At 38.2% G+C, this 27936-nt stretch overlaps 1 protein-coding gene across 2 annotated transcripts in view; it reads left to right on the forward strand.

Annotated features, from left to right (window-relative positions):
• Positions 1–1395: 1395 nt before the first annotated feature.
• LOC104609440 (cyclin-C1-1-like) overlaps positions 1396–27936 on the forward strand; it is a 40623-nt gene continuing 14082 nt past the window's right edge. The window contains exons 1-7 of one of the 2 annotated variants that reach the window (XM_010275765.3): positions 1396–1635; positions 1775–1881; positions 4148–4187; positions 11953–11997; positions 14076–14194; positions 14296–14410; positions 22311–22355. In XM_010275765.3, the coding sequence (XP_010274067.1) occupies positions 1604–1635; positions 1775–1881; positions 4148–4187; positions 11953–11997; positions 14076–14194; positions 14296–14410; positions 22311–22355 (503 nt within the window). In that variant the 5' untranslated portion in view covers positions 1396–1603. The remainder of the gene's footprint in view (positions 1636–1774; positions 1882–4147; positions 4188–11952; positions 11998–14075; positions 14195–14295; positions 14411–22310; positions 22356–27936) is intronic. The other variant, XM_088901514.1, reaches the window with a different exon arrangement.

The raw sequence follows: 27936 nt of genomic DNA on the forward strand, positions 1-27936 counted from the left end.
GAGGAATCCCAAATACATCGATTAACGCCCCATGCATGGCCCATGCAAGGCGTGACGTGGCATGGCATGACGTGGCATCAGGACTGCTTCATTTTCTTATAAGTTTATTTCTGTTCTATTTCCTTGTTATCAGTACGTAGGAATAGGTCAATAAAAGCCAAGGGTTGGCTCCTTAGGAAGTGGTCAATTTGGTTAAGCAGTTATTACTTAAGACTATGTCTGGTTGTTAGTGGTTAAGTGGTTATGTTCCTATGGCTTAGGGATCGACTAGCTAATAGAGAACCTAATCCCTTAATCAATGGCTAAGTTAGGGGAAGGAAGTTGAGGATTCTCTTGTATTTAAACACCGCCCAACCAGCATGGGAGGGGAGTTGGAAGTTCAATAAAATCTGGTGGTTTGTTCTCACCCTAAGCAGAATATTTTTCTTTAGCTCTAGCTTTGATTAGGACCTAACAGAGCTGCTATTAATCACTTGAGGTTTATTCAAATGTTTCATTTTGAAAATTTAAAGAAGAATGATGGGTAAAATAGTCTTTTCCATCTTTCTGTTACCGGATATTAACGAAAAGGGAGGATTTAGTCAATTGTTAGAAAACTATGGGTACTTTAAAACAATATCTAAACAGTAAAGGTAGAATTAGTCAATTTTGTAAAACTTGGGGGGTACTTTAAGAAATTTATCCTTAAACGAATATAGTTTTAGGTTATGTTTGGCGTTGATGATGGTTTCTCCTTGCCGATTATCCAGAAATGAATGAGTGCTTTTTGAAAAATCATATAAAATTGTTGTTTTTAATCATTTATGCCATATAAGCTGATTTTTGAGAAATCGACTTTGAGTTGGTTTGGTATTGATTTTCAGGGCCGATGATTTTTGTATTATAGTTATTACTCATTGCTATATTGGATGTCATGTTATCTCAAAAAATTGGAATCAGTTCAAAATAAGGAAATCGATAGAAAAAGTGATCCCTAAAAAAGGTTGATTTCAATAATCGATTCTTGGCTGATTTTCAAAATTTGCATAATCGGCCAACCAAATAAAAAAAAAAAATCACAGATATTTCTGATGTGAATCTTACATGGCGCCGATTTCTGGAAAATCGTCATCGATGACAAACATCACCTGGTATATAATCTAATCCGATTATCCCAAATTTATCCAAACGGTTATGGGTTTGTTATTTTGCCTCGGTACCACCCTGTCTTCATTCAGACCCGATCCGTTGACAAGCATACTGTTGGGCTGGGCAAGTTCAGATCGGAGGTGCGTGGGTGCAGGGGGCCCCCACCCACGGGCTTAAGAATTAGGACTTAGGAGGTTCCATCAGCTTTTACCCACTAAAAGACAAAATAATAAGTCATTCAGTTTAGCCGCTTCAGCGGCCCCAGGCGGTGGGAATAATCTGCTAACCGAACATGGAACATCCACGGTTTTGGTGCACACCACGCGTTGAAGTTGGACTCTGAAAGACTCTCCAGCATCAGCATGGTCGGTCCCTCCTTCCTTGATTGTTCTTCCTGTGCAACCCCGGTCCGTTAAAAGGACTGTAACAAAATCAACGGTTTGCTCAGCCAGGTCTTCTTTCCAGAATCCCAGAAATGGCTGCTAATTTCTGGACATCTTCTCACTTGTAACAACTCATCTCTTTTTTCTTTTCTTTTATTTATTTCTTTTGATCAAGGAGTCGAGTTTGTTTTTTGTTTTCTTTGGCTTCCACTAGTCTGATCATCTGATGTTGTTTCATCATGCTTTGTTTTCTGTTTCTTCAGTAAACAGCTTATGGACCAAGAAGAGGTGGACGTGGTGCACTCGCCTGACAAGGAGAAGGGCATAACTCTGGAAGATTTCAAGATTATTAAGATGCACATGGCTAACTGTAAGTTCTCCATTTGCTTCCTTTTTTGCGGATCGATTGAATGCCATTAATTGAGCGCACTGGTGTTTGTTGTTTTCATTTTGTTATGTGGGTTTCATCTCATTCTCTCTAAATTCATTTTGGCGTTTCGGAAATTTGGATTTTATGTGAAGTTCCTTCATCTGGGTTTCGACTATTTATTGATAAATCTTCCTTGGCTGTGAATTTCTAGGATTTTATAGTTCGAACTTCCCTGCTGGTTGTAAATTTTCATTGGTCAATAAATGTACTTTTTTTTTTTGAATTTGCTGGGGACTTAATGTACAGGCTTCTTAACTGAGTTTGGCTACTTGTTGGAAAACTTATCTTGCCTTGTGGAATTTCTACAATTTTTTATTTTGTTCTTAGTCCTTTTTTCTTTTTTTCTTTGCGTTTTAACTGTGCATATGTATAAGATGGAAAAAAAAAACTTCTGAATTTTTGGATATGTATGTTGGGTGCATAATATGTCAAGAAATTCTTGTTCGATGTGAAAGACACATTGAGTTGAGAAAGTGTAGGATGAGAAATTGGGGAGAAAAAGATGCAATGAGAGGATTTGAGGGTGTGATTTCATGGGGTTAGTAAATTACTATTAACTATTCATTGATAAAAAAAAAGATGTTTTTGAGTTTAGTTGTTTATGATAGTCAAAAATTGTATTCTGTACCTTATCCTCATTCTCAATAGTCAATAAGGTTTCCATCGACTTTGATTTATCATTTTGTTGTTGCATTCCTTGCTGGAACATGTTATCCAATGGAAAACCTCTGAGCCTCCTTCCACCAAGAAAAGATTCCACAAGATATTCTCCATATGAGAAAACTTCTTGTATGATTTATTTATTTTTAAATCTCTAGGGTCAACCTCTTTTATTCAGTTTCTGTTTCCATTCCAGAATTTTTCTTTATGTTAGATAAAGTCCTGATTTCTTCTGAAGGTCCAAGTCCTATTTAGTTGTTATGACACTCTCTTTCTTCACTTCCAACATCCTAGATCTAACCTCCTCTTTACTCCACCTTCCAATTACTCTTTAAGGCTTAATTTGCTTTCTCAAACAGCCAAAATATGGTCAATTACTCTGTTGTAGTCATACTTATTTTAAAACCTCTTGTTTCTAAGGTATTTGTCCATAAGCTTAATTTTGCATTTAATCCTTCATTAATTTCATCAATTAAAACAATGTCATCTGTGAACAACATGCACCATGGAACTTCTTCCTGAATATGTTTAGTCTATTCATCTAGGATCAATTGAAATAGATAAGGGCTAAGTGCTGAACCTCGTACATATATTTTGAGATGGTCATGAAGCACTATAGTGAGGAGAGAAACTGCTGTTGTGGACCTAATCCTTTCTATGTATAATATATATACATGGTACACATGATAATGTCCAGTCCATTATAATCATTGCATCTATATTACCATTACATGGAATGCGTGTACAATTGTTTGCTAACACCCGCTGGTCTAGTTCTTGAATCATTTCTCTTGGTAGGATTGTGAAAACAGTGATTGGTAGGCCTAAGTTTTAAGTGATTTTATCTGGCTAAATCTTTTTCATAGTATGTCTAATCTTCCTCTTTTCCAGAAATAAGCTGAATTCGTGTTTTCCTTTTCAGTTGCAAAATGATGCATAACTTTGTGTGTGTTAATATCAATAATAATTTCAAATATCAAATAGGATATGAATATTTGTTCTGATGAGTTTATTCATGGGATTCAAAAGAAAACATGGTATGAAGTGGGAGAAAATGATTTTAATACTTAAGTGAAAGGTGATGAGATAATACTTCTCACAAAAGTTCCTGAAAGCTCCACAAGGAAAACAGAAAATTATTACATCAACAACCATACAAAGAAACTCATCAAAAAACAACCATACAAAGAAGAACAGACATCAACTGCTGACATAATCACATAACTAAATAATCCATGCACAAAGTCAACCTATCTCAATGGTAGACCAAAAATTGGATCGCAAAAACTCTCTAGAAGACTCAGAGAATTTGGTAAAACTAGAATCCAGTACATGATCATGATGTCACTATCAGCATAAATCCTTCCGGCTGCTTTCTTCTTTCCCTTGAATAACCTTCTATTTCTTTATTTTATGCATACAGATAGCCTTGTTACTTCCATTGTTATGCTTGTTTACTCATTTTGTTTTCCATTCTTAATTTTGCAATTATATTGTCTAATAAGGCTTCTCTTTTGGTATTCACTTATATATGTCCTTGTTGCAGATATTTGGAAGCTGGCCCAACAGGTTAAAGTGAGGCAAAGGTTTGATCTTATTTTCTTTTAATTTAGATCATCTGCCAGTTAGCCAACCTCTTTACCAAAGGATTAAGTCAGAATCGGATGAAATACATTTGTAACAAGTTGGAACTTTATGATATATATACTCCAACTTGAGGGGGAGTAAATTATAAGTGCTGATTGTAGTTTTTTTTTGTCTTTCTCATTTATTTTCCCTTGTTAGTTATTTGCCTTTTTCTTTTCAGGTGTAATATTGTAATTCTAGTTTTATTATAATGAAGGAAAAGTGGGGTGGTGGTGAGAGATTAAGTTCTGTTCATTCTCAACCTGCTTTGAGCCTTCACTCTTCAACTTCTTCTCTACTTTCCTACTTCAGTTGGAGCCAGATTTGGACTGTAGCTTGGAGTTTTTAGCATCTTATTTAATTTATTCTGTTCTGATATCAGAACCAAAAGTCATGGCCAAGATGACAATGCCATAATTCCAAAAGACTCAAATTTTCATCGGGATAGGACTTAGTTTGGAACAACAACTGTTGTTCAGATGTGTGATAAAAAAGATAGACTCCATCAGCCACATGTCCACTTCCATTCGTCCTTCCTGTGTTCAGGTCCTGGAAGACACAATGAGTTGGAAAGTCATAGAACAATTATTGGATTTTGTAAAGGAACTAACAGATACTCTGCCTCTTCTAAGGGCTGCTTGGGTTTCAGCAAGACGGTGACGACAGTTTGCAGGGTAGAGACCTTCTCTATTAGTGAGATCCCTATTGGGAAGATGAAGGGTTGTCCTGAGGTTGAAGATGAGAGAACTGAAAGGGCGGGGCTAAAGAAGTAATTTCCACAAAAGGGGCTGAACTGGTTCTTTTTAATAAAGGGCATGGGATGACGTGGCAGAGGAGAGGGGAGAAGCCAAGGAGTCCGTATGTGGCCTGTTGGAGGAACATGTGAGTTCCTTTTCGACTACCAAAGGGACAGGAAAGTCAAATGGGGCCTACACTATTATGAAGGAGATTGACGGTTCTAATGGTATTAGACACGTGGAGGGGACTGGTGGAAAATGTTTGGATAAGTGCAAATTAATAAGGGGAAGTTTAATAGCTGATCCATTTGGTTCAATACACTCGAGGGAAGCTGTCGGCGGTGGGAGAGGGAATCAATCTCTAATATCTTTTTTTTTTTGACGATTGAAAATCAATCTCTAATATCGAGAAACGGGTGTAATAGTAATACTGTGGAGCCCAAATTCCTTATGGCAAATAAGGGGAAAGACGCAAAGTTTAAATGGAGAGATAGAAAAAGGGTGTTTCCAAGTTATTGAAGTGGCACGTCTAATGATTGGATTTAGGCCATTACCAAGTTTGTGAGATCAGAAAAAAGAGGACATGAACAGTGGTGTAGAGGTGGCTCAATTCAAGTTCGAAAGGCTTCCTGTTTCTGGTGTTGGCATTGGCAGTGTTATTCAGGGGGTGAAGGGAGTAGGAAGACTAGAGAGGGCAGTGATAAAGCCTACAAGCCATTCAGGTATGACTATTTGTTTTGGGTCTTTTGTAGTTGTGGTAGCTTTTGGAACCCGATATTGGAAAGATTTGAAAAAAGACTTGCTTCTTGGAGGAAAAAAATGATATTTCCTTGGGGGGGGGAGTCACTTTGATTAAGTCTACCCTAGCTAATCTACCTGTTTAGTTCTTGTCAGTGTTTAAGATCCCCACAAAGGTTTCTAACATTTTGGAAAAATTAATGAGGGATTTCTTGTGGGAGCCAGGAGGGGAAAAAAGGGATCACAGGGTGAGGTAGGAAGTGGTAAATATTAGGAAAAGGAATATGGCATTGTTGGGTAAATGGTTATGGTGGTTTCCATTGGAAAGAGATAATTTGTGGACACGGATTGTAGCTAGCATACATGGGATGAAGACAACAGTTGGGAACCGGGAATTTTGGCAAGGGCTACAGCTGCCTCTCCTTGGAAAGCCATTCATGATTTGCTTCCAATCTTCTCCCCTTGGATCAGGTATGGTCTTAACTTCGGTAACATAATAAAATTTTGGTAACATAATAAAATTTTGGGAACAACATTGGATTGGGGACTCACCTTTGATGCACCAATTTCCCTCCTTGTATGCTCTATTAGATTTGAAAAATGAACCCATTTCATCCTTCTTAAGCCCTTCAGACTCTTCTTCTGGTTTTGGGTGGAACCTAGGACTAAGAAGGGCAATTAGGGATACAGACTTGGGATACATAATGTCTCTGTTATCCATCATCGAAAATGTTTTCTTGGACCCTAATAAGGAGGACACCAGATTCTGGACCCCTTCTTCCTCAGGTATTTTCTCTTGTGCTTCGTTTTTTGAGACATTAACTCAACCTTCTGATCCTATTGGGTTGTCCTTCCCGGTTAAAGAAATTTGGAGCAAGCCCATTCCTCCTCGGGTTGGTAGTTTTTGTTGGGAAACCTTCTTGGAAAGAATTAACACAATTGACCTACTTCAGAAAAAGAGACCCAATTCTTGTTTACTTCCTAATAGGTGTACTCTTTGTAGCTCGGTTGCTAAAACAGTATGGGAGTGGGTTTTTTCCCTCTTTGGGTGTATTTGGACTCCCCTTGGGAGTATCCAGAGTTTATTCTCTTCTTCCTTTTTCAGATGGCCGAAGAAGAGAGGGAAGACCATGTGGAGAAGCATTAGGGCAGCAGTGTGTTGGTCCCTATGGGAAGAAAGAAGCTCACAAATATTTTCAGACAAGGAAAGAACCCTGGAAGACTTGTTAGATCTAATACTTGTAAGGGTAGCCCACTGGCTGAAAACTATGGAGCTGTTTTCTGAGTATTCTGTGGCTGATTTGGTAAGAAATTGGAAAGAGATAGGTTCCTCTGCCCTATATAAGAGGACTCGTAGTCCTTATTGGTCCCCTCCTTCCTCTGGGTTCATAAAACTGAATTTTGGTGGTAGTTGTTTAAGGAATCCTGGACCTTCTGGGATTGGGGGAGTGTTCAGGAATGAGGATGGGGTTATCACTGCCATGTTCTCAGGCCTAATTGGAGAAGGAGACTCTCTTAGGGCTGAGATTTCTGTAGCCTTGGAAGGTATCCAAAGAGCAAGAGATTTGAACATCAGATGATTGGTCCTTGAAGGTGACTCAGAGGTGGTGATTAGGTGGCTAAAGGAAGAAAACAGCGGGTTGTGGAGTTATAACAATGAGAAGAAAAAATTCAAATGGCTAAGTAGGGATATAGTGGTGCATTACAGCTGGGTGAAGAGGACTGCTAACTCATTTGCTGATGGGTTAGCCAAGCAAGGGGTGAATAGGGAATCTATATTTTGGGCTAACTTTTGACTTTCTTCCAATGTATTTTGTTGGTGGGAGTTAAGACATTTTACCTCCCCCCTTTGTACCTAAAGTTTCACATAGTTTCATATCATTAATAAAGTTTCTTGTTACTGATCAAAAAAAAAAAAAAAAAGGAATGGGTTGGTCTCTTCTGATTGAAGTTTGGGGCATGGTTGTCAAGGCGACGCCTAGGCGACAAGGCACCCTTTGAGGTTCACCTTGCCTAATTGCCAAGCAGCTTTGTACTATGTATTATAAAATACATTTTTATTCTTTATTTTTTGACATTATAATTATAAAAAAGGCACTATTAAACTAAAATGTTTATTTTGTGTGTTTATATACTAATTTCTTTTTATTATTTTTCTTACTTGTTAGGGTTTAATCAATATAAACATTGCTAAATGCTGTATTGAACCCCCAAAGACTTTAAAACCTGAACCAATAAGTAATTTAGAACTTAAATTTTGTCTAATCAACACCTTTACTACTACTACTACTACTTTTTCTTTTCTTCTTTTACATAACAAAAATAAGGGTTCAGCCCCTATATTTTTTGAATTTTCTTTTTCTTCTTTTTCTTCTCATGAATATGTTGATTTTTTATACTTTAACATGAACCTTATATTTTTCTTATGAAAATTATGAATAAAATATTAAGGAAATATGGTTATGGTACCTGGGGAACTACCCTAGGATCTATGTTTTCTATAGAAAAAAAATCCATCGCCTAGGCAACTAGGCGACAAGGCGACAAGGCACCCCCCTGTTGGCTAGCCTCGTCTTGGTGCCTTGAAAACTATGGTTTGGGGTAATATGAAGGAGAAAAGGGAGGAAAGAAAGTAAGATGGGGGGAAGGAGAGGGGGAGATTTAAGAGGGGGAAAAGGCACAAAAAGGAGGAGGAAGGGGGTGAAGTCAGGAATTAAAGAGGCTTGCAATCCAAGAGAGAAGGGTAAAAAAGGAGAGAGCGACATTATTAACGTTAGTGATAATCTACTAAGAATTGATGTCCAAGTCAGCAAACTTGGAGTGGATTTAGGTCAGAAGAGACTAGTGAACAAGAGGATGAAAGAAGGTCAGAGATTCAAGTAAGTTCCAAATTGTTCACGTTTCAAAATTTTTTCAAGACTAAGGATGGTTTGGTTGGCGCTGGTCCTACAAATAAGTTTGAGGGTCTAGGGTCAGAGGCGTAAAGAAGAAGCTTGATGAGAAAGGGGGCACCGAGTTTTAAATCATAGAGGGGAGGAACTGAATCGGTGTTCTGTTACTAAGGATGGAGTGGTGACTAGGTCAAAGGCATTTGAAAAGGAGTTTGGGGGGATCAAGAAAGCAAGGCGATTCTTGGTGATTCTTTAATTGTCAGAGTGGAGGAGAAAGGAAGAAGGTTGGAAACTGAAAATTTGGCAGAAAGGTTTTTTAAGGTTGGAAAGAGTTTAGGGTGGGATTGTTGGTAAGTTTGACTTCACCCAGACTGGAAATTGGAGTTTGAGATCCATCAGCTACCATAATTTTACCCTTCCAGAGCTAACTTATATGAGGTGAAGGATGAAGACATACTAGTCTTGTGGACACTGGCCTTGGAATCTACAGTCCAGGAATTGTTAGAGGAGGAACAAGCAAGTGCAATACTTGTCTTTGCAAAGGCACTAGAATGATTTTCAGAACCTGTTGATGTAGACGTCCCACTCCTTTCTTGGTGCAGCAAGAGACTCCGAAGTTTATCCATCACACCAGAGGAGTCTAGGGAAGAAGATGGAGCAGAAGTGGGTCGAACATCACTACCAGCAGTGCCAAATGGGCATTACCTTTCCTTTTTTGTCTTGAACTTCTTTGGTATGTCTAGGCTTATTACAGTTCTCACATACACATCTTCAGGCTTTTCATTGACAATGTGCTTGCTTATGCTCTGTTTGGGTTTGCACTAGGGAGTAGGTGGTTGAAAGAGAGACAATATCTGCACTAAGAATGTGTTGTCTTGTAAAGTTAAACTTAGGATTCAAACCAACCAGGAAATCAAAGACACTGTTCTCTTCAATATATCTCTAGTACTGCTCATTGTCTTTGGGGTCTTTCCTTTCCAAAGCCTACAAGTGATCCATTTCTTCCAGAGTGACTGAAGGAAAGAAAAATACATGTCCACTGATCTCTCCCCTTGACACATACTACAAACTTCTCTTGAAACTGATACACTCTAGCTGTATTCTTAGCCTGGGAGTAGGTAGCACCAACTTTGTTCCAAATATCTTTGGTAGTAGATAGAAACATATAGTTGTGAGCAATATGGGGCTGCATTGAGCAGACCAACCATGACGTTACCAACAAGTTGTTTTGCTCCCATTTAGCAAGCTTTGGATCTTCAGCCTTCAGCTTCACTTCCTTGCTTGTAATAATTCCCAACTTACCTCTTCCTGTGATGATAGGTTTAGCTTGTTGGGACCACTCCAAAAAGTTTGTCACATCAAGTTTTTCTGTAGTTATCATGCTGCTATAAGTGTCAATATTACTAGGAAGCACACTGAAGGTAGCCGACACATCCTTGGACTGCTCCATACCTCTCGATTGCGAAAAAAGGAATCCCAACAGAAAATCAACACACATCCCAAAGAGATAGGTCAAAACACGGATGGAAGCCAAAACATGGGCAAAAAGCTGGCTGGCGGAAAAATAGGGGGAGAGAAAAGTCTCCCAAAATTTTTCTTAGGTTTAGAAAAATATGGGACCTCTTCCTGTTAATCCAGAAACTTAAACAAGCTAAGGAAACTTGGTTTCATGCAGAAAAACTTCTTCAAAGACTACATAGAAAGACCCAACATCGAATCTGGACTTTTAGCCAATTTTTGATTGATAAAATCAAAATAAATCATAGAAGCTTCAAATGACTACAAGAGTCATACCAAAATGTTTCTGAAATCAGGGCGCATCAAACCCTACCAGATTCAAGAACTGTTGCCGTCACTTGTATGAATTGTTGACATCATCCAGTGGTGGTCTGATGTTAGCAGGTCTTTCCTGTAATCTGGGTCAGCAAAAAATGTCTTCCCACGATCAATAGGTTCTCTGAGGAAGGAAGAAAACCCTCGTGCTACAATGTATTCTCAACATGGAGCTTCCATAGTGAATAATTACTCCCATCAAATCTTATGACAAGAATCTCTCCTGTCTGAGGTCATTCCTTCAATGAAAACACCAAGAAGGCACCCTCCAAGGCAAGAAAACTGGTATTAAAGAAAGTAATAAAAGGAAATCTTGCTGTAATCCAACTAAATTCCGACTTGATGATGTAAACAGCATACAACGAAGAGGTACAGCACCAAAGAAATCAGCCTTTGCCAGGAAACAACTCCCAAAATACTAGGGAATCAAGTATCAGTGTAAAGATGGAAAGTACAGGTTCCAAAAAGGCAGACAATGGGTCAAAACCCTCCAAAATAACTGGTCCAGCCACCAGTCCAATAATATGGGGGGATAAAAAGACTAGGGCAAAAGAGAAGGATCAAAACTTTCAAGAAAAAACTTCAGAATAATAGTTGCAAGATGTAACAGTCCAGAGTAGGTAAGTTGCAGGCCTATTGATGATAGGAAAGGGATTCAGAACCCTTCAAAACAAGTCCGAACTTCAATCCAACTGAATGTGTAAGTGCAAGAGCCTAGGGCAATCAAAATCCAACAGCACAAAGTGATTGGATCAAGCAGCTGATGGAAAAAAGTGAGAAGTTCACTCTGAAATGCAAAAATCCAGAAAAACAGTGCCGAGTTCGTACTGATCAGAACAGCCTTTAAACTGTCCTCAAATTAATCTTTAGTAACAGGGATAGAAAGCTTCAATGTTTATCTTTTGAACTTGAATCAAAAGCTGATGTAAGTGACCAGCTCTGATACCATGATAACTAGGGTTCGTACCAGAGCAAGGAAGACAGATTTGAAGAGTGTGCCTTATGTTACACATGCCCAAGCAAGATGTATTATATATTAATGAGATACAGAATATGAGAAAGGACAACTATGCCCTTCTCAAGTAGAAGAAAGAATAAGATAACAAATAGAACAATGTAAAATGATATAGTACATAGGATACATGATAAAAAGATACTCCCAAACAATATTATCAGCTCTTATAATCTCTACACTAGGGAGAGGATAATTAGGGTGTTCAACCATTTTACGAGTTTCTTATCACATATTCTTGTATCCTATCTCTCTTTTTATTTTATTTTAATGGATTTTATCTTTATTATTGAAAACAATTATAGGATGTCTTCAGAAGTGGCAACACTTGTCATCAAATTTTTCAAGAGTTCTCACTACTACTAGCCCCAGGAAATATCATTGTTATGGCCTTTGTTTCTCCAGTGGTTCCTAGCCCAGTATTTTGGAGCATCATTTCTTGTGTTGTATGTTGGGTTATTGCATACACTTAAAGGAATTGAATAATCTCTAATGTTCTGATCAATATTTTCAGGGTTGTTGCTACTGCAGTTACTTACATGAGACGTGTTTACACAAGGTGTGTTATGATCCCTTGATGATTGGAAGAATTTGCTGCTAGTCCATCATCTGTTCAGTGCATATGCTATGATTGAACTGTTGTACCTTTTTAGCATTGTAATAAAGATGTATCTCTCTTTAATCATCAATTCGTACAATTACATTTATAGAATCATGCTAGTTTTCATCATAGGGAGGAGAGTCTACCTATCCAGAACTCAGAAACTGTTTCTGGCTTTGATCATGGTGACTCCAATTGAAGATGATCTGAAAACGATTTGGGTTCATCAGAAACAACTTATTCGAGGGTCATGATAGCAAGGTAGAAAATTGGATTGGGTAAGATGAGTGGAAAAGAATATCAAAACAAAAAATGTTTTCAGAGAATATATTTTAAGTTGGGACTTGGGATCAACAACTTTTATTTTATTTTATTTTATTTTTTATTTTTTGATAGGAAACAGTTAGCTGGGATCAACATTTGGTAATGTCCTTTTTTCAATTTGGAAGAGGTAGATGTGGAAGACATGCTTTGTAGAGCTAATGGAAGAAGGAATCATGGGAGAGGGAGAGTGACAAGAGGAAGAGGCAGAGGTTGGAGAGGAAGGCCTGCAGAATTAGGGTTTTGGTTGCTGCAGGTTTAGTTTGCTATGTAAAGTTGGTAGATTATTGTCTATGCTTTTGTGCTCATGGAGTTGTTTCGTCATTTGGGTTTGGTTGATCTGGTGGTTCTAAGGGTTATTTTTCTACTTGTATGAGGCACTGGTTTATGCTTTTCTTGTATTACTAATGGGGTTCTTTTCTTTCTTTCTTTTGCTTTTTTATCTGTGTTATTGGATCTGTTCTTGGTTTATGCTTGCACTGTATTTCTGTAATAGGGAACACTGGGTCATTACCCAATGTTGGTGCCGGCTATCTGTGGTCATCGGAGGAGTAGACTAGATAAAGTCCTAAACCTAGGCATTTTTTTTGCATAAAGTGACCTCTCTTGGACTTGAATCCACATTATCACACTTGACAGCCTGAGATTTTATCATTACACCAAGTAATGGCCACTATATAATATACATATAAATATTATACAAAATGAAAATATGTGCAAAATGGTATATGGCTTAATGGATTGTGTCTTAATTTTCAGTGGAGTTGTGGAGGTTCAAATCCCCTCAATGTTTCTTCTAGTTACAACAGTGAGTATGTTTGACCTAGGTAGTTAGTTAAAAATTGGACTTTCTCTGAAAACTCTGGTTTTCACTAAACTGCCCATTCAATAGCAGTTCTCCTTGGATTTCAAAAATTCGAGAATGTATATTAAACTGGAATTCTTACTGGGTCATGGGTTAAGTGGTCCAACCATCTACTCCAGTCTGCGTCTGGCAACATTGAATTAAACCTATACAATCTTGGTTATAAATCACAAAGCCTTCTGGCTTTTCCTTCCATATACCATTTATCTTCCCCACCCTACTTCTGTCCCTCAAAACAAATTTAATGTAACCCACAAATTCAGAATGGAGCATCATGATCCCTTTTTAAAATCCCAAATGATGAAGAAACATCCTTTGTATTCCATACAAACCTCGCCACACCATATTTGCAGACCATTATTCTTCTCTATAGTGTTTCTCTCTCCTTTACAAACCTCCATGACCACTTACCATTTAATCAACGGTGACTTCTTCCCTTTAGTCCTTTACCACCCCCATCCCATAAGAAATCTCTTTGATTTTTTTTTTTTTTTTTTTTTTTTCTGGATCAGTAAGAAAACAAAGATTTTATTATGGGGTGGGTAGCAGGAACTAGAATGGATGTTTTTGGCACACTTCTGATTGTGTTCATTAATTTTTAAGATTCCTTATGTGATGCTATTTCATATGAAAATCTGTATCCAGCCATGTTCTTCTAATATCTTGTTAACATTACTTGTAATCCAGAAGTTTATCACCTCTCTCTCTCTCTCTTTGTGCTTTGTATGCTTTAAATTTTTGTTTGGATGGATAATTTTATGGTGAAGGTAAAGCATGTTAGATTCAAGATAGCTTCAAGTCTGGCAGTGCCTTGGTAAAATTAATTAACATAACAAGTTTGTGCCTTCAGAAAGAGTATGACAGAATATGATCCACGGCTGGTGGCTCCTACTTGCTTGTACTTGGCATCAAAAGCAGAAGAGAGCACAGTGCAGGCTAGACTTCTTGTCTTCTACATCAAAAAAATAAGTAACTATTTATTGTTAAGGGAGCTGGTGTTAATCATTTGTTTAATTTTCCAAGATGGTTTCTCTTTGCTGAGAACCTGCTCTATTTTCTTTAAATCACAGATACAGATGAGAAGTATCGGTATGAAATCAAAGACTTGCTGGAAATGGAAATGAAGGTGCTAGAAGCTCTTGACTATTATTTGGTTGTTTACCATCCTTATCGGGCATTGTCTCAGTAAGATCTCCTGCTCTTGCATTTGCTTATGTTTTTCATCTGTACAGCCTGGATTTAGATCAGTGTATCTAAAGCATCCCTTATGCATCAAATAAGTGAATGCTTAGGCATTTTGGAGGCCCATTGTTTGGGCAACCAACTAGGCCATTGGTCTAGATATAAACAGCTTAGTGGGGGCAAATAACTAATTATTCCACCTCACACACACACACACACACACACACACACACACACACACACACACACACACACACACACACATATATATATATATAGATGTGAGCATGTGTAACCCATTTCTTTACAAAATCATGTGTAACCCATTTTTTTGAGAGAAAGGTAAAGTATGATTGTATTCACTCACTGCAAAATTATACTATGTTATAAAGTTTTACATAATATATTATATTATCATGCTTTAGGCACCACTAGGCCCACTACTAGGTGTAATGGTAAAATCTTGGGTTGGCAAGCCTAAGGATGTGGGTTTGAGTCTGAGGGAAGCCACTTTGTGTGACAAAATGCCAAAGGTTAAGCCCCAACCTACCCCTCCTAGATAACTAAACCAACATTGGGTAATGGCATTTTTTTTTATTATATTATCATGATTTACTTTATTATTTGCAATACTATATTAAATATGATCCATTTTTGCAGTATATATATCACAATATTATATTGTAAATATTATGATATTTATATAGTTAAATAAATTATTAAAATAATACAATATAATACGTTTTTTTATTCTATAAAAACATTATGCATTTTATATTATATAATGTACCATATCATATTATTTTATTGTATTTATTATAATATATTTTGAGGGAGGGTCTTGGCATAACGGTTGAGTTGCTTCATTGTGACCTGGGTGACTGGGATTCAAATCCTGGAAAGTGGAAACAGCCTCTTTGTAAGTGCAGGGGTAATGCTGCATACATCTATCCCTCCCCAGACCCCACATTGTTAGGAGCCTTGTGCATTGGGCTGCCCCTTACTTATTATAATATGTTTTATATTGTAGTTCCTACAATGAATCACTTCTTGTTCAATATTTTCCAAGTGCAGAGTGACTTTTGGGCAAGAAATTGGCCTTATTTCTTACCTAATATTGGATAGAAATAGACCATGGGGGCCAACCAAATACCTTTCTTGCCATTTCTTGCCCTAAGTCAGCCAGAAGTGACTAGAAATATACTTTTGGCAATGGACCAAATGGGGATGTCTGGGGACTCAACAAAATGCTGGAGTTTGGACCATGAGTTGAAGCTATGTCACTATCGTAACAGTGTATATTACTCAGTCCACTTTGATGCTCATTGTCTCTGGGATAGTCTCTCATTCTTATTGTTGAGGGCCCGGGAATAGGATCTTGTCACGGGTCGGTCCAAGGGGAAAACCTCCTGTTTTCTCTTGTTCCTTCCTGCTCTTGATGAACCTATCTTGGCACCTCTGGTGATTTGTTCAAGAGATCACCAACTCTCCTAACTCACTTCTTCAACTGAATATTCGATATCTCATTCAATAATGCGGTCTCCTTAAATAAGAAATTACAAGAGTCCTAATCAAAGGGAGTCTCCTTGCTGAATAGGGAGACTTCCAGTTCTATCTTGCTAAGGATAAGATAAGCTAATCCTAATCTGATAAGCTACTAACAAGATAAGATAAGAGATAAGAACAAGTAAAATGAGCTAATCTAATCTAGATAAGGCTGCTGTTGCCGAACTGGGTAGGATGAGCATCACTGAATCACTGCTGCTGCTGGCGATGGGTCAGGTGCCTGTTGCTGCCGCCGGCGATAGTACGTCTTCCCGAGGAAGGCGTCCATAACATTTATCCATTCACACATGGAGAGTTCAACCTTAGAATTGTCCACTCTCCACAATAATCCTTGTTAGTGTCGATTATATAGGGGCAGATTAGTCTTTTTGTTTATGTTTAGTATGAGGTGTAGTTGAGTTAAGTGATGTGCCCCATACTTAAGTAGGGCACAAGAGTCAATTTGTTTTTGATATAGAAAGCTATAAATATAACCTGGCCGATTGGAGAGTTTATTTTTCTCTCTAGTTCGAACCAGCCTTCCCTTGAAGAGGTGTTTGCCCGTCTCCGGAGGACTTCCATTGGACATCCGAAGAACCCTACCATATTAGGTAGGTCTGCTTTTGCAGTGACAAGAGGGGGAGGTCGTGGTGGTAGAGGAGTAACTCATCAGGGTTAGCCAGGCCATGGTGATAGTGGTGGACACATGTACAGTCGTGGTGGTGGGCATGTTGGAGGTCGAGATTTAGGGGGAGTTCGTGTTAAAGGACGTAGTAATGGTCCGAGGAGGTGTACACATTGTGGTATGGATGGACATACTGTTAATTTTTGCTATGATCTACATGACCCACCTTAAACCTGGGCATATCATGTAGTTGCTAGTGGTGGTATGGAACAAGAGAGTCAACAGGCCGGTCAGACACTTTTATCTATAGATGCCTCCGGACAAGAGATGATGAGTATTTCACATAATGAATATGAGCGGTTGATCTAGGCTTCTTAGCCGAGTACAGCTATGCTTGGCCACTCAGGTATGGCTTTCTGGCATCCAAACCCTCCCATTGGATCATTGATTTTGGAGCTTCCGATCATATAATTGGGACTCAAGGTGTGTTCTCTTCTCTTTCTTCATCCTCTATAAGCTACATTGTCACCCTTGCTAATGGCTTCTTCCATATGTGGTATTGGTGATGTTAACACTGGTTCATTATCTTTGTCTTTAGTTCTATATGTTCCCAAATTCCCTTTTAATTTTGTCTGTTAGTAAACTAACCAAGTCTCTTAATTGCTCTATCACCTTTTACCCTTCAGCTTGTGTATTTCAGAATCTCAAGACAGGGATGAAGATCGGTAGAGGGCATGAAGCTGGTGGACTGTATTATCTTGATGGTGATGGTGGTTCATCAACAACTTTTCAGTCGTTTCTTTCCCCTCTCCAGTGGCATTGTAGACTTGGTCATCTATCTCTTAAATCTCTTAAGCAACTTGTTCCAGCATTAAGTCGTCTTTCTACTTTGGATTGTGAGTCATGTTAGTATGGGAAACATCATCGGGTTTCTTTTAGTCCTAGAGTCGATTGTCGTATGTTGAGTCATTTTTCTTTGGTCCATCGGACACTTGGGGTCCAAATAAAATAGTGTCAGTGTGTCACACAATGGCTACAAGTACTTTGTTATTTTTGTCGATGATTATTCAAGGATGACATGGCTTTATCTTATGAAAGAAAGAAGTTAATTATTTTCTATTTTCCAAAAGTTTCATGCTGAAATTCACACTCAATTTGGTATCCATATTAAGATCTTACGTTCCGATAATGGCCGAGAATACTTTTATACGCCCTTTCAGCAATATTTAGAACAACGTGGTATTATTCATCAAACCTCTTGCTCTTACACCCCTCAACAAAATGGGGTAGCTGAACGAAAGAACCACCACCTCTTGGAAATCGCTTGGAGTGATGCTGTGCTTATGTCTTGCTTTCTTATTAACCGAATGCTTATGTCCACCCTTGATGGTCAGTCTCCCTTCTCTGTTTTGTTTCCTACATTGTCCCCTTCTCCTCTTACCCCTCAGGTTTTTGGGTGTGTGTGCTTTGTTCATAACCTTGGCCCTAGACTAGACAAATTAGATGCACGATCTACCAAGTGTGTCTTCCTTGGATATTCTAGGACCCAAAACGGGTACAAGTGTTACAATCCCAGTTTTTGACGTTTCTTTGTGTGTCTTGATGTTACCTTCTTTGAGTCGGTTCCGTTCTTTTCTGGGTCAAATGTCTCTTCTTCTTTTCCGCTTCTAGTTCCTATTGCGGGTCCCATTCCACTTGTTCCAGCTACGACTAAGTCTTTGCCTCCGGTGCCACTCCCTCCTGCACGGCCACCTACCTAGCATTTGTATATGCATTGACATGCACCGGCTCCTCCAGTTTCTTCACTGTCGACGGATCCGGTAGTGGTTTCCACAGCACCATCACACCCCATTTCTGACCTTGACCTTCCCATTGCCCTACAGAAAGGTAAACATAGTTGTACCCTTCATCTTATCCCTAATTATGTTTCTGTTTCTCACCTTTCCCCTTCCCATTGACAATTTGTTTTGTTGTTATCTTCTGTTTTGTTCCTAAGGATGTCTAGGAAGCCCTTATCTCTCTAGGGTGTGTCAGGTGATGGAAGAATAACTCTCTCTGGCTCATAATTATATGTGGGATCTCACCACTCTTCCCCCTAGTAAGCATGCTGTAGGATGTAAGTGGGTATACACTATCGAGTATTTGCCTGATGGTAGTGTTGAGCGATTGAAAGCTTGGTTGGTTGCCAATGGTTATTCACAGTTATATGGCATTGACTACATAGAGACCTCTCCTGTTGCCAAGATTGGTTCTGTTCGTGTTTTGATCTCTCTAGCTGCTATGCATGATTGGCCCTTGTTTTAGCTTGATATTAAGAATACTATTTTGCATGGTGATCTTCTTGAGGAGGTGTATATGGAGTAACCACTAAGGTTTGTTGCTTAGGGGGAGGATGGTAAAGTGTGTAAGCTCAAGAAAGCTATTTATGAGTAGTGAAGAAATTTGACATGAAACAGTGTCAAGTCAATCATTCAGTATTCAATTATGATTTTGGTGCTGGGAAGATTTTGTTGGTGGTATATGTAGATGATATTGCTAATACTGGTAGTGATAGGTTCAGGATTGATAGGTTGAAGACCTTTTTGCATGATCACCTCCAGACAAAGGATCTTGGTAAACTAAGATATTTCTTAGGGATAGAGGTAGCGAGGTCCAAGTATGGTATTAACTTGTGCCAGCGGAAATATGTCCTTGACCTACTGAAGGAGACAAGGTTATTGGGTGCCAAACTAGTTGAACCACCCATGGAATTGAATGTTAAGTTGAGTAGTGATATAGGTGAGGAGTTTAAAGATTCAGGAAGGTACAGAAGGTTAGTGGGTAAGCTAAACTACCTAACCATTACTCGACCAGATATTTCATTTGTGGTTAGTGTGGTGAGTCGGTTTATGCAGAATCCTTGGGTTCCACATTGGGATGCAGTTCTAAGGATTGTAAGGTACTTGAAGGGAGCTCTTAGTTGTGGCTTGCTATACAAGAGTGGAGGAAAACTTGCAATAGAAGGATACACCGATGCTATGCTGATTGGGCTGGTTCTATATCTGATAGAAGGTCCACTACAGGTTATTGTACCTTTCTTGGGGGTAACTTGGTGACATGGAAGAGTAAGAAATAGACAGTGGTGGCAAGAAGCAGTGTAGAAGCTGAATACAGAGCCATGGCACATACAACTTGTGAATTGGTGTGGTTGAGAAACCTTCTATAGGAGATGGGATACTCAATTGACACACTGATGAAGCTTTATTGTGACAACCAAGCTGCAGTCCACATCTCCTCTAATCCAGTTTTTCATGAGAGAACAAAACACACAGAAGTTGATTGTCACTTTGTGAGAGAAAAGGTTCTTAGTGGATTAATATGTTAACCCTTTGGTGAATAGATCTGCCCAATGGCTTCCTCTGTTGAGTCGGGCGAGAGTGGACTACATATGTAACAAACTAGGATCACATGATATATACTCACCAGCTTGAGGGGGAGTTTTAGTGTCGATTATATAGGGGCAGATTAATCCTTTTGTTTATGTTTAGTATGAGGTGTAATGTTGAGTTAAGTGATGTGTCCCATACTTAAGTAGGGGCACAAGAGTCAATTTGTTCTTGATATAGAAAACTATAAATATAACCTGGCCGACTGGAGAGAGTCGATTTTTCTCTCTAGTTCGAACCAGCCTTTCTCTCTTCACTCTTCTCCTCTCTTTCTCTCTCTTCTCTCCATCTCTCTTCTTTATCTTTTCTTCTCTGTTATAGCAAAGAGGTGGTAATAGCAAGCCTTACTTCCTAATCCAGACTGCCTTCTACTGAGCCCTTGACTGTTCATTTGTATAACACCCTACACTTGCACTCCACATCTCTAGCAGTAATTCATTTTTCCCCATTCTCCATGTGTTTGGTTAAGTATTTTCATACCCTCCTTTTTGGATGAAATGATGAATAGGAGCAAGCACTGGATTAGCTTCTTCACCTTTATTCCTATAGGTCACCATGTTTCCAAGGCCCATTACTCTACCTATCTTACATTGGGCACCTCTCTTCTAAACTGACCCACTAATCTCTAAGAAAGAGCTTTCTAGTCTCCATCCTTGCTACTAGGTTTTTGACCAGGAAATTTTTGACGCTGCCGGAAATGACTCTCTTTTTGCTGGCCATAATTTTGTTTCCAAACATCACTAATTCAGACTTCCTCTCTAACTCTCTCCAAACTAGTCTCTGCCTAAGGGTATCTATTTGTAAATATGGGCCCATAGCCTCATCAATTACCATCAATTACTTGGTTTTGAGTGTAACACGTTTATTTTCAGTCATTAGTTGTTGCTCGCTGATGGTGAATAGAGAACATTCTTGAGACATCATTTATGTAGGACAGGTAAGGGGTCTTACAAATTTTGAGATCTGGTGGTGGGCTTTGTGGGTAAATGACAGGTTTTGGGTGATTGAGAATGAAGAATTGGGATAGAAAAGCAAGTAGACAGCTTGATGTCTACCAAAGAATGAACAAGAAATAAGAGAGAAAATGAAGAACTCTTACTGTTAGGGTAAACAGCAAAGCAGTAGATCATTCAAAAGAAGAAATAGGTGAAGGGGGGGGGGGGGAGAAAAATTCCTAGCGACAACCAGAACAAAAAATTGTTTCATCAAATGAACTCTCCTTAAATTGCTCAATGACACTGTTTATAAATTTAACATATGAACTCGGATGTTCCTTCAAGGACTCCAATTTGGAGAAGGGAACCAACCCAAATCAACTTCTAATTGCTTTGAACTTAAGAAAAATCCATATAACCCATAGGGACATTGAAATAAGCACTATAACTCATAATTAACTCCAATAATACCTTACTAATCCTACTGAAACTAGCTTAATATAAGGACACCATATATTACTACAAATAATAAATCATGATTTTATCATAAATAATATTTATGGGAATTACTGTAAATAGTAAGTCTGAAAGTTACTATCAATAGTAATTTTGAAATAACTGTAAATCCTCGAAAAATTAGAATCCTTTTCTTAAGACACCTACAACTAGAAAATAAATTAGAAGTGCTCAATCAATACCAATATCCTATCACTCAAATTCTGTTTATGTTGGTGTAGGAATTGGAAAACTTGTTTGTTTGTCTTTTGTTTTTTTAGTGAATTCTTTCCTTGCTTCAGTATCTGCATTAGCCATTCATTGGTAGTTGTGACTTTTTGATGCCATTAATTGTCCACTCACACTAGAAGTGTGAGTGCAAGATCAACTACAAAAATGACCCGCATGGTGGCAAACTAAGAGGAAGAAACATATCCTTTTGTCCTTCCTTTGAAAATGGCTTTTAGGATCTTCCTATGGGTTTGATAGTCTTTGATGATTTTGTAACCTATTTGAATGAGATGTCAAGGTTCAAATCTCTATGCAGAACTATCAGAAGTCATTTCCTTCATTAGATGCAACATGTGTAAGGTGAGCATATTAGCAGTTTAGGAGGATTGGTTATAATGTCATATACTTATCTCACCAAATTTTCCTTTGGTCTGCATTATTGAGTTTGGAAAAACTACAAACTAGGCCTCCTTATTGTACTTTTAATTCCACATACAATAAGAAAACTTGTATTCTACTAATTGTAGGTTTTTTTTTTTTTTATTTCTTATTCTGTATATAATAGATAGGAATTATACCATTTCTTGATAGAAGTATATTTGACCTTGAAAATCATAACTTTCTCTTATCTTGTTTTTGATTGGCAGGTTACTCCAGGATGCTGGCATGACAGATATGACTCACTTGTCTTGGTAATACTTTGATCCTCGAGGTTGCTATTAGCTTTTGAAATACCCACTTAAAAGTTAAAATACATGCAGGCATGCTTTATTAGACTACTTTCAGTTTCTTCATTTTTGTATTAGCTATTTTTATACGAGTGTTAAAGAGCATTTGCATTTAAGAGTTATGTGCTATAATGAGATGGAATTGAGTGCAAGCGTCGTGATCAACTCTCTAATGAGGTTTTATGCAATTGGGTATGTAAAACTTTGGATCCATAGAAGTATTGAATAGTTTGGATTTGATGATTATCTAATTAGGTTGATTTTGGTATGGGATATTTCCTACATGAGACGCATTGAGCAGTGGGTGAAAAGTCAAGCAAGGAGTGGATAAGAGGAATTGAAACTATTTTTATGTCAGGATTAAGAGAATGCACATGTTTGGATTTTTCACCAAGAGAGCTTTGTCACAACCATTTGGAAATTGGGATAGGTTACATGATCCTCTTCTCCTTATCCATTCAACTTACCATATCCTCCTTGTTGTGTCTTCAGTGAAATGCTTTCTTATTGGCTCTATTTACATCTTTTGTGGCCTTCCTTTTGTTCCATTCTGACCAAGATGTCTCAAGCTGCTCCATAGTGTGATCGGAAGAAAAAAAGAATAGAAAGAACAAGGAAAAGATGAAGTTCTGAGGGAATCAAAGTGGTTTGGTAGTGCCCACTTTGTCTTATATATTAGGGTGTCATAAAATAAAGTAAAATGACTAGTATATCCTTGGGTACTCTGATGTTACAATATATCGCATAAACTGATTTAACAACACTCTCCCTCAAAGTTGGGTCATATATATCTTTTATTCCCAACTTGTTACAAAGATCAATATGTCAAACACTTGTTATACCCTTAGTAAAAACATCCCCTAATTGCTCATTAAAATTGACATAATTTCACCCTTTTCCCATTGGTCCTGAATGAAGTGCTTGCCCACTTCAATATGTTTTTTCCTCTTGTGCATCAATGGGTTGTGAGCTATGTTGATGGAAACCTTGTCACATTAAAGTGGCACAGGCTTTGGAACATCAAACCCCAACTCTACAGGATTGTTCTTGAGCCATAATATTTTAGTAATCCTGTGTGCTATGGTTCTATGTTCAGCTTTGGCACTAGATCTAGCCACCATTGTTTATTCTTTGCTCCTCTAGATTACCAAGTAACCTCTAACAAATTTCCAATTGCCTATGCTAGATCTCCTATTGTCAACTAATCCATCCCATTTGGCAAATGTATAAGCCTCCACTCTCTAAGTGCCCATGCTTATAGAAAAGGATGCTTCTTCTAGGGTGTTTCTTGAAATATTTAAGGACTTGTTCTGTTGTTACGAGGTGTGTGGTCCTAGGACAATGCATATACTAGCTAAGGACTCCCATGGCATAGCCAATTATCTAGCCAACGATTCTCTAGAATTGCTTGGAATCAAAAAGAGGCTCACTATCATCTTCCCCAAGTCTATGATTGGTCTCAGTTTTTGTGTCAACCAGTTTGATCCCCCAACTTTGCGTTTCCCTTAAGCAAATATAGGGCATACCTTGAGAAATAAAGATTCCTTTATTAGATCTAACATCTTTAATCAAGAAAGTACTTCAAGGAACCTAGATCCTTTACTTCAAACTATGATCTCAAAAACTCCTTCAGCTTCTATATCTCTGACTCCTAGTTTCTAATGATGACAATGCCATCCACATACATTATCAAAACTACTATCAATTCTGTCTCTCTTAACAATAATCACTTTGGCACTGATTAAAGCAAACCTGTTTAACCACATTATTATACTTGCCAAAAGCTTTGGGCAACTACTTTAATCTATACAATTACTTGTTAATTCTTTATTGATAAAAAAAAATTCTTAATCCTTAAGGTGGAAAACTTTCTCAAAAGTTTCTTCAGTATGAAAACCTGGAGTTTGAACCATGTATACTTCCTCCTCAAGATCACCATTTAGCAAAGCATTTTTAATGTTGAACTGATATCGGCACCAATCAAAATTAGCTGTAAGAGATGGAAAAATATGTATGGAGTTCATCTTGGCAATTAGAGTGAAACTTTCTCTATAGTCAACTCCATATGTCTATGAGAAACCCTTGGCTTCCAAACTTGCTTTATAACTTTCTATTAAATCATCGTCATGATTTTTTTACAAAGAATACCCACTTGCACTCTATAGGCTCTTTCTCTTCCTTCAAGATGATCTACTAGATCCTATGTGTTGTTTTTGTGAAGGGCACTGATCTCCTCCAACATAGTAGGGCCTCTGCAACATTCTTGGGAATAGACACTGGAAATGGCAGAGAGGTAAGCACGACAAGGAGAAAGGTTATCACAATTTGCAATAGGATACTTAGTAGTACATGTATGAGTACCTTTGTGAATGACAATGGAAACATAAAGATCACAAGAAGGACATGTGTAGCTTCAGTCTGATCTGCACATAGACATGCATGCTGATCCTATAGTGACAAGAATAGACACAAAGAACGGGCTGAAGCTGAGATTCCATGTATGAAGATACAAGAATGGGTAGAGGGAGGTGAATTTGCTTCTCCTTAAGTCCAATATTCTCCTTCTAAGGAAGATAGAGAAAGAAGGTGAAGATTCAAGAAATGACATATCCATGGATATGTAGACTTTCTTTGAAGTAGGACCATAACACTTATACTCCTTTTGAGTAGTAGGATATCCAAGGAAAACACATGATATAAAATGAGGATCAAGCTTACCACTAAGGAGACAAGTCATGAACAAAAAATGACACCTGAAAGTATCAATGGGAATGGAGACAAGTTAATGTGAGGAATTAACTGGAGAATACAAGTTGGCATACGATTGATCAAGTAGATCTTTGTTGAGGTTTTCTAGGACATAGAGTTTGAATTATAATGCCATTCTTGGCAAAAATCTGATTCACATCTTCTTTGAAATATCCTCACATATTATGAGAAAGATTTTGATTTCCACATGAAACTATGTAAAAATACCCTTTGGAAGTATTGTATTTCTTAAGAACTTCCTCTCTCAAATGGAGCAAGTAGATACTTGTACATCTTGAAAAATCATCAATGGAATTTCTTGTTGTAGAAGAGAAAAGAATGTTTTTGAGAGTCAGAAGTGAGTGGGCAGCAGCACTTTTATGTGTATCATAGGGCTACAATAACAAGAGGGGAAAAGATAGAACTACCTCCCAAGAATAAAAAGACAAAAACATTATAAAGAACATTATGTTAATAGTAAAGCACATAATACTCCCCCTCAAATTGGGTTATATATATACGTAAATACATACATACATATGTATATGTCTAGAATGGAAGAGAAAGAATAGAAGAGAGAAACAGTAGGTGAATATTTGCCAAAAGATGCCAGGGCTACTAACTTACATACTAGGATGTTTAAAATAAAAGGAAAATTACAGGAGCACCATTCATTACAACTTAACAGAGAAAAGACAATAAAATTGGCCCACTAACAGTTTAATAACAGTCCTAACAATATTCCCCCTCAAGTTGGGCTGTATATGTCTATCATTCCCAACTTGGTACATATGTCAACATGTCGGGTACCTTTAACACCCTTGGTGAAAATATCACATAAGTGATCCACAGAATTTACGCAAGGAATGTTGACTCCACCGGCTTCAAGTTTCTTGCGAATGAAATTTTTATCAACTTTGATATGTTTTGTTCTCTCATGCATCACAAGATTGTGGGCTATATTGATTGCTGCCTTGTCACAATACAATGACATTGGGTTGTGAACTTCAATTCCCAACTCCTTTAACATATTCTTCAACCACATCATTTCTGCAACTCCATGTGCCATCAACCATGCATGTCAAATCAGCATCAATGAATGTCTCTACCTTCAAGTGGCCATGCTTGGAAAAGAGAATGCCTCTACCAGGATATTTCTTCAAGAACATAAGAACATGCTCTGCAATGGCAAGATGAGTGGTCTTAGGGGCATGCGTATACTGGCTTAACACCCCAATAGCATAGGCAATGTCGGGTCTCTTCACTTAGGCAGTCTCTTTTTGTAGAGCTAAATACTCCAACCTTTCTCCTTTCTTTCTATATGTTTGTAACTGGAACTTGCAAAGTTATCTTAAATTGTCATAGGTGTCAATTTCAATAGGATCAGGCATGGTGAAAAATGAAGTGGATGACAGTGAAGGAATGGAATGATGGTGAATGATGGTGAACAGGCAAAGGAACGACAATGGTGCAGAGTGTCTTAGGGTCAGCAACGGCATAGTGGCTAGAACCATTTGCAATTATGATGAGAGGTGTGTTAGTTAGGGATGGAGGTAAGGTTGGAGTTCTTAAATAGATGTCTAGTAGGTAGTTTTGTTTACTCGGATCTTGACATTAGAGCTGTGGAGAAATGGGCGATCCAAGAATGGAAAATCCTAAGTTTATCTTGCGTTTGAAGGATGGGGGTGTCCTTATTCTTGTTCAATTTTAGGTGGAAAAAAGACGTGGAAGAAGCCCTATCAAGAGAATGCTTTGGAAAAAAGAGGAACCCTAAACTTTTTTTCAGCCATTGGTCACCTAGGTTGTGATTGGAAGTAGAGAAAATGAAGTTCGTTTGGAATCTACGGGATACCGATGCATGCCTGGTGTACAGAGGTTTTTAGGGCAATAGGGAATGCTGTGGGAAGTTTAAAAAAAAATTGACTTTAGAAATATAAGATAGGAAAATATACAATATTGCAAGAATTCTTGTTGAAATGGAAGATGTTAGTTCGATCCCAACATTTTTGGATTTGTTTTCTCTTGAGGAAGTTTTCAAACTTCGGATTGTAGTTGCTAGCAGAGATCCATTGTTTTGGTGTGAAAGGATCATAAGGCAGCTAGGGAGGTCATCAATGCAAGCAATCTAATGAATCCGTTAGTGCTTTGAGAGGCTTTGGGAGAGACACAGAAATAGGGGACTGCAGATGATGAAAGGGCAGGGGCCTGTGGTGTAAATTTGAAAAGTTACAAGCCCTTGGCTCGAAAAGAAAATAAATTTTCAATATTTGGCCCAAGTGGGGCTGGCCTAAATGTTAAGAAACAAACTGGAGCAAGCTGGGCCTGTCCATTAGGTGGTTTGTCCCAACAACAGCCCAACTTTTCCTCATTTCTAAATAGAGGTAATCTAGCTTCGAGCAAAAGAGTAGAAAGTTCAGAGGGTGTTGATGGAGAGAGGATACGACTTCTGGGGAAGACGACTGATGTTTATTGCAAGGGTGATTTTTAAGTGCTTCATGATGAAATGTTCATTTGCTAGGGGGAGTCTTTAGAGAACACGCAAGGTACAACCCAAGAAAATTACTATGCTCAATCAACTTTAGAGAAAATGGGTGAAGGGTCTAGAGTTTGTGGAGTTTTAAGTATTGCAACAACGTCGCCTTGTCCAGATAGGTATGAGGAAGACTCGAGTCTGCGCTTAGGTGTGGGGAAAGAGCTGCTTGATGATATCTACTTCAGCCGCAGTGCCTCAAAACATTTTCAATCGACGGTGAAGGTAGACTACGTTGACCCTTTTCTGCTTTATGAGTTCGGTGAG

The sequence above is a fragment of the Nelumbo nucifera genome, chromosome 3 (assembly GCF_055504915.1).
Source record: "Nelumbo nucifera cultivar China Antique chromosome 3, China Antique-T2T, whole genome shotgun sequence".
Classification (NCBI taxonomy): domain Eukaryota; kingdom Viridiplantae; phylum Streptophyta; class Magnoliopsida; order Proteales; family Nelumbonaceae; genus Nelumbo; species Nelumbo nucifera.